The sequence below is a fragment of the Dryas octopetala genome, chromosome 6, assembly GCF_963921425.1.
Source record: "Dryas octopetala chromosome 6, drDryOcto1.1, whole genome shotgun sequence".
NCBI classification, from domain to species: Eukaryota; Viridiplantae; Streptophyta; class Magnoliopsida; order Rosales; family Rosaceae; genus Dryas; species Dryas octopetala.
Genome location: NC_141371.1, coordinates 21,606,808 through 21,614,450, shown reverse-complemented (window position 1 = coordinate 21,614,450; position 7,643 = coordinate 21,606,808). Strand labels below are relative to the sequence as shown.

At 38.4% G+C, this 7,643-nt stretch overlaps 1 protein-coding gene across 1 annotated transcript; it reads left to right on the top strand.

Moving 5' to 3' along the window:
• The first annotated feature begins 1,958 nt into the window (after window positions 1–1,958).
• LOC147283250 (uncharacterized) lies at window positions 1,959–4,356 on the top strand. The gene is made up of 5 exons (XM_086247866.1): window positions 1,959–2,462; window positions 2,685–2,961; window positions 3,192–3,267; window positions 3,356–3,482; window positions 3,934–4,356. Exons 2-5 carry the CDS (start codon window positions 2,848–2,850, stop codon window positions 4,130–4,132), a joined length of 516 nt encoding a protein of 171 aa, XP_086103992.1. The 5' UTR covers window positions 1,959–2,462; window positions 2,685–2,847; the 3' UTR covers window positions 4,133–4,356.
• The last annotated feature ends 3,287 nt before the right edge of the window (window positions 4,357–7,643 follow it).

Sequence of the window (7,643 nt, the reverse complement as noted above, 5' to 3'; positions counted from 1 at the left end):
CTCGAACAATTACGCTCTCCTTCAAGCTTAAAAGCCAAGCGATTTTTGTTGTTTAAGCCTTAGTCAGAATGGGGCAGGCTCTTTTAGACTTCAGAATCCCTTCGAAGTTCCACTTTCGTGATATTGGGAAATCTTTAGGTTCCCCTCTTCTAAATTCTCACTCATTGTTAACGTGAACAAAATATTTTTTCCAATCGTGATTCAAGGAAGGATTTCGATAATTATCGATCAACCCTTCCTTGGACTTAGGTACCCAAAGTTTCCCGCTACTTTCTCTGTTGGGACTAGATTGTAACAATACATAATGTCCCTGAGGGTAACTTCGGGGTCATCCCTATGGTCAAAGCTCCTTGTGCGACAAATATTCCAACAAGTGAGGATTTGGAGGATTGTCTTGTATGTGTTCGGGACAACTTAAGCGGGAGGGAATTCAACATAATTCAAGAACTCCTTAATCACAAGGTGCAAAGGCATGCTAAGGCCAAAATTAAAGAAAACATACCACACCCTCGTAGTGGTACAAACATTTGGCCTTAGGACTGGGGGTGCTGAAGGTGATTTCATAAGGTCGGTGAATACGTTTGAATCCGATCTGCGATGGTCTGGGGGTACTTTTGAGGGCCAATTTGATCAGCCACAACTACACCCTCCACGTCGCTTTGAGATGGAGATTTCAAAGGAATGGCATTGGGAATTTCGGAAGAGCTCATGGTGAATGATCAGTGAAGGTAAAAAAGATTTTTTTGAAATTCGTCTTTACTCAATTTCTTCAAAAGTAAGATTTTAGCTTTTTTTCTCTAAGTCTAAAAGACTTAAAGGGGGTATGTGAAACTCGAAAAATTTTCAAATGTATTTTGGGATTTTTTTTAATTATTTGAAGGAAAATTATATTTTTCCACCATGGACTTTAATTTGTGGACCAACTTTGACTAGAGTTTTGACCTAAGTTAAACCTTGGAATGGTAGTACTTTTACCCATGGACCCAACGGTGCGAGTCTCGTATTATTCCGAGTCACCGAATGTGTTCTTTCGACAGTGGCAGACTAGCTTTCAAGTAAGCAATTTCTTGACAATTTTTGTTTAGCATTGCTCAATTTTTAATGAGTTTTCCACATTTAATATTCCAAAGTTTCAAATATTGCATAAATGTCTGTAACGACCTGTCCCAAATTTTAAAGGAAATTTTAAATTTTTATTTAGCTTTGGTTTTACAAGGTTTTAAAGGAAATTAAATTGTGTTACCTCGAGAAATTTTTCTTCTAAATTACCGTGAAAAATTCAAAATTTATTTTCAATGACCCAATTTGTTTCACCAAAATGAAATTAGCAAAAATTGGATTATTTGTTTTGAAACATTTTTATATATTTCGGAATTTATTAAAAAATTTGACGAAAATGTTGACTAATTTATTTATTTGATTTTCGAAATTAATCTTGGTTTTGTTGAAAAGGTCTTGAACTCACGAATGCCTAGACGCAAATCGTTTATCAATCGGAGTTACTGGTCGACTTTGAGAGAGTCTTCAGTGGGGCGTGCCCCAGTGGGGCAGCTCTCACATGAGGTGGGACCCACAATCATGTAGGTCCCACCTCATATGAGAGATGCCCCACTGGGGCATGCCCCATACAAGATTTATTCATGTGGGAGATTAAATGTCAAGGTCTTTTTAGTAATTTTGCACCCTTAGGCGTTAATAACTCAAAATCAGAAAAAAAAAAAAAAAAAAATCAATAATGCTAGTTGTCCCACATTTTTTTTTCACATTTGTATCTCACTTGATGTGTCATTACTTTACTGGAAGAGTATTTCCTTTTTTTTTTTTAGTTTTATTTTTAAATTTTTAGTGTCTAATGTATGAATGTCATGTAAGATGGTATTAAATTGTGATATAAAAATATGTAAGCGTAGCATTACTGAAAAAAAATATATATATATATATATTTCTCATTTTTTCTCTCCTCACACCCGCAGCCACTCCCAGTTTCTCTCCTCTCTTCTCTTTCTCTCCCCCGATTATCGCCGGCGCTCTCGGTGGCAACAGACTCGCTCTCCCTCCTCTATCCCTCGGTGCTCTTCTCTTGCCCGGAAACCCAGTAAATCCGGCAAAAGCGAGGCGAGCAGAACCGATCGCAGCGGCGGCGATCGGTCATTTTCCGGCAATTTCTCGGCGCTGGACCACCTGGGCTGTGTTCCCCTCACCACGACGAGCCTCCCCCGGTCTTCCCCTTGCTCAGCCGACCCTCGACGGCGACAGAACAACCTAAAACCCGATTGGAGCTCCGCCCTTGACTCCCACTTTCCGGCGGCGTTGCAACCCGTCACTACCACCAACAGCTCCCTCTCGACGAGTTGAATTTGTTGGTAGCTTCCGATCAGCCACGGTGGCGAATCGACGGCTTAAAGGCCGCTAGTTTTCCGGCCAAATTCCGGCGATTCCGGCGGCTGTTGGCCGCGACCCAGGTATTGATCATGATCCTCTCATCGTGCTCTTCATCTTTGTATAATTGGACTGCCTTAAATTGTACAGGATTGGAAATAACTGATTTGGGTCTCACGGCCACCGCGGGCTCCGCCGCGGGTGGTGGCGCGTGAGACGTGTCCTCTGTATTTTATTGCATCCTCTAGCCTAAGTGGTGACTGTGATGAACTTTCTGAATATGAATCGTTGCTGGGATTGAACAGGAATCTTGCTTTTGATTGCCGCATAAATTGGTATCAGAGGTTAAATTGATTGTCTAGTATCGTCCACTGATAAACCCTGCTTCACAAAAACGGCTCGTTCACAGAGGTTTCAGAGAGGTGAGACTTGAATTTGGGTTTTAACTGTAATCTCAAAAGGGAAGCCATGAAAAGAGGAAGGAAGAATCTAAAGAGAGCCGCGGAGGAAGAGAACTTCACTCTCAAAGATGGTCACTCTGTAATGCAAGTGCTTTCTCTTCGTGGTTCCAATCTCATTGAGGTGCTTTTCGATGTCTTCAATTAAATAATTATGAATTAATTTTGTACCCTTTAAACCCTAATTGCCTCCTGTGTCCTAGAACTTTACTCAAAAGGTCAAGGGTTGAGGTGGGTTGGGCTAATTCTTAGATTCAAATCTTGTCCAAAAAGAAAAAGTGAAATTTGTTCTCCAATTGGACAATGTTTTTCTAACAACTTGGCTCGACTTTGATTCTGCTCTGCTTATTCAAGGTAATGGATGCACAAGGAGAGAAATATTTGGCGCTGTTTCCAGCAAAGTTTCAAAAGAGCATGTGGATAAAACGAGGTTTGCTAGCTATGAACTCAACTAATTTCAACAAATTCTAGCAAATGTACCCAAAAAGACATTGAGTTAACTTTTTCAATTTGTTCAGGGAGTTTTGTTGTGGTTGATGCAAGTGGAAAGGAGAAGGTTCTTGAAGCAGGCAGCAAGGTGGCATGTATTGTTTCACAAGTTCTGTTTTACACACAAGTTCGTGGCCTTCGGAAATCACCAGAATGGTGTGTGTTCTCATCACTGTTTTCGTTGGCATCTTTGGTTATCCCTAAACTGTGACTTGGGTGCTTTCCACCCTGTGTAATGCAGCTTGTTGCTCAAGCATTTCATAGTGCGATGGTCTTTTGTGTTTTGGCTATTGCATGCAAACTTTGAAAATTCCCACAAGTGAACTCAATTTTCACTTTGGATTGTCCTTCATATGGTGAAGGTGTGTTGTTTCAGAATTTTGTTCAAACTTGAATAGAAATGAAAAGTGTCAAAATTGGTGTTTTTTCTGTAGTTCAACAAGGGGATATAGTTGCTGCCCTACCCAACACCTAATTCAGTGGCATATTTTTTTATTTTCTAATGTGTTTGCCAAGGGAAGGGTACTTGCATGCATCTCCCTCTCATCTTCTTTTGATTCTCATCATGTCTGTTCTCTTTTTTTGGTGTTTTTCTTGTTTATTGCAGGCCAGAAATCTTCAAATCCATACTTCCAGATGAATCCAATGGAAGTCTGCAGGGACACACTTCCCAACAAGTAGAGAATGAGCTCAACTCAAGTGATGATGAAGGACTTCCGCCATTAGAAGCCAATATGAACAGGGTGAGACCATTTGAATTGCAATCAGATGAGGAATCAGATTTAGATTCAGATACAGGTTCATGATTCAGAATTAAATGTGGGTTCAGAAACTAATTCTTGAATAGCTATGCAGAAGATCTATACTGTTACCATTGCACCCATATCAGTGATGATAATAGTGTCAGATTTGTGTCCAGAATTTGTGGACAGAAATTTTGTTGGATTGACAATGTATGTACTAAAATACAAACAAACCTTTAGTGATGTTTGTCTATGATCTATCCATTTATGCAATGCCTAAACTTTTATGCGGACTTCTACCTGGAGGGAGAGATCTCCTTACTAGTATTGTTTGTTAAATAGAAAGATTCAGTAAGATTGTCCATACCCAGCAAACTAGCTTTGTTTGGGGTATAAGCCACCGAATGGGTTTTTTCACACTGGCAGACTAGCTTTCAAGTATGCAATGTCTGGACAGTTTCTGTTTAGCATTGCTCGACTTTTAATGAGTTTTTCACATTTTATATTACAAAGTTTCAAATATTGCATAAACATCTGTAACGACTTGTTCCAAATTTTCACAGAAAATTTAAATTTTTATTTGACTTTGGTTTTATAAGATTTTAAAGGAAATTGAATTGTGTTGCCTCGAGAAATACATGTGTGCGTATGCTTTATGGAACAAACAAACAAATGCAGACTCGCACCAAAAGTCAAGTACAAACGACACACTAAACTCCCTAAGTGTGCGTAAACAGTCAAATGAGGAATCCACACACAAGTGCATAAATGAATCCAAAATATAATCCTCACCGCTCTTGTTCTAAAGACGTAAGTTGCCGCCCTCGTGGCCATTAACCATATCATGTTGCTCTTGCTCTTGCTTATACTTAAGCCAAAGGGGATGCAGATTCTTACCGTAACATTTTGAGCAAATGTAATGAGGTGCGCAGTGGCCGGATCGATCATTGAGGGATGCCGTAGTTAGATACCCACTGCGGGGAGTTGACGCTTCCTCCTTTACTCGTTGTGCTTCATCTTCATGGTCGGGCTGTCCGTGCATTGGAATCTAGGTAAACCAAGTGGGCTTCTCCCCCTCCTTGTAATGCTTTGAGCACTTATAGTAATCCCTGCACCAGCAGGTTAGCTCAATGCGTGATGCTGCAGTAAGATACCGGCATTGGGTCTCCTTCAAAAAAGAGCACCAAAAAAAAAAAAAATAAAACACTAGAATAAATATGAACAAAGTGCAAAAAGTGAGCAACCGAAATAATTTATACAATGACAATGCTACTAATAAATAAAGAAAAGAAAACATTTTTTTTATGCCAAAAAGTGAAGACAAAAGAAAATAACTAATGTAACTAGATAGCTATAAATAACTAAATGAAACTAGAGGCAAACCCTAAAGACAATAAAATAAAGAATTAATTATCCTAGACTACCTTTTACTTATTGTTTTTACTCTCCACTACACCAATTAATTTTATTTAACAACAAGGTAAGTTGCAGCTTAGGTAGCTTATTTTGAAATCTGATCAATTGTCATTTTATTTTCTTTTTGTCTTTCTCTTTTTTTTCTCTCTCTCCCCCCGCTATGTCTCTCTTCTCTTTCCTCTTCATTAGCTTCTTGTTCTTCTTGTTCTTCTTATTCGCAGAGCAAGCACCTCTGGGACAAACACCACCACCACGAGCAGCGTTGCTATCAACGGCCTTGAAAATCTCAACGCCGACCAAGAAGCAATGGATCTGTTCCGAGCTCGATCGAAGCCTTTTGGATCTGCTCTGACCACTTCGGCTTCTCCTCGATTGGGAATGATCACAGCTCATGGTAGACTCCTACTTTGATTTCCTATCAGTAGAAAGTTATTGATTTTTTTTTTAAGCTCAGTTTCTGAAACTGCAATTTCTGGAACGTTGTATGTGAACTGAAACTGCAGTTTATTGGAGTTGCAGTTACTAACTGCAGTTTCTGAAACTGTAGTTTATTAGAATTGCAAACTTGCAGTTGCAGTTACTAACTGCAGTTTCTGAAACTATAGTTTAAGTTATTAATTACAACTGTAGTTTTTTTTTTAAGCTAAGTTCTGAAACTGTAATTTCTGAAACGCTGTAAGTGAAATGAAACTGCAGTTTATTGAAGTTGCAACTGCAGATCATGTGTAGATGCAGGTGAAACTGCAGATCAAGTGTAGATGCAGGTGAAACAAGGTTGCGCATGGATTTAGCAAGTTTGTAGCATGTGGCCTGCAAAAGAAGAATAAGCTGTTGGATTTTTATAGAATGTGGCCCGCAAAGAAATAATGGAGCTTTGGGTGTGTTTGATTAAGAAAAAAAGTTGTCAGAACCTGTTTATTAATTGACTCTAAAATAAAATGTAACTACAACAACCTAATATATATAATTTTTTTCTTTCAAAAGATGACAAAATAAACAAAACAAGTAGTAGATAAAAGAAAAGATGATGCTAGATACTAGTTATATATGGAAGCTACAAACTACATAAGAAACTAGAAAAAAAATGCTAAAGGAAAAACAAGAAAATCCAGCTATCAAAATGTCACACCCCGAACCCCGGGTATGCAATAGTGGCAGTCACCTTGCTCTCTTCTTGGTATTTCCAACCAACTTATTTTTCTTCAGAAATCTCTCATGGTTGTGCTCTCTAGCCAAAGCTGCTTCCAATACTTCCGAGTACGTCAGCAGTCCTACTCCAACTAAGTGCTTTTGGATTCCATTTTTCAAACCTTGAATGAACTTGACTACTTTCATGTTTTCATCATCCGTCACAAGCTTAGCATACTTTACGATTTGAGTGAACTTGTTCTGATACTCTTCCACAATCATCTTTCTTTGCTCCAACTCCAAAAACTCCATAATCTTCCTTTGCTTCATAGCCGTAGAGAAATAGCGATTGATGAATAGTTGTTCAAATTCTTCTCAAGTCGATTATGTTCTATTCATCCGAGTGCATTCAGACGTCCACCAATCTCCTGCTTCTCCTTTGAGGAGGTGAGTCATCATCTTCACTCTAAACTCAGGTGGTACCTTTAAAAATTCAAATCTTCCTTGGATATTCTCTATCCAACCAACAGCCTTTTTCTTCTTGGATATTCCTCAATAGTTCATGGGTGTTAGTTCCATAAAGTCGCCAAAATACTTAGCTTGCCACTTATGATCTTGTTCCTTATGAGCCCTTTCAAATCAAACTTGGTCTTCCAAATAACTTTGGTATAGATCATTTATAAGTTGAGCGCGGTTGTGAGGTCGAGACAGCATCTTGTCAACTGGATTAATCGAACTAGAAGAAACAAAAATCATCTCAATAAATCGAGTCTGAAGAAGCAAATAAACTCGCATTTAAAAGATGGACTCTAAAAATTTGTGAAATCAACAACCACAATTTAAAAGAAGATTTCCAAATTCAAAACAAAAAACTCAGGTTTAACTCTCAAAAAATCTTTGAAAATCGAAAGGTAATTAATTACTCAAGAGATTTCAAAACAAATATTGTGTTTTGGACACATTTCAATAAAACATTTATTAAAAATAACAAGTATTTCAAAATAAGGACTATTTGAAAATACTTTACCAA

Bases quoted from the DNA above. Each gene is read 5' to 3' on its own strand.
- LOC147283250 (XM_086247866.1), top strand. From the start codon at position 2,848: ATGAAAAGAGGAAGGAAGAATCTAAAGAGAGCCGCGGAGGAAGAGAAC. The intron at 3,268-3,355 runs GTTTGCTAGCTA...CAATTTGTTCAG, and splicing joins GAGCATGTGGATAAAACGAG to GGAGTTTTGTTGTGGTTGAT. The intron at 3,483-3,933 runs GTGTGTGTTCTC...TGTTTATTGCAG, and splicing joins CTTCGGAAATCACCAGAATG to GCCAGAAATCTTCAAATCCA.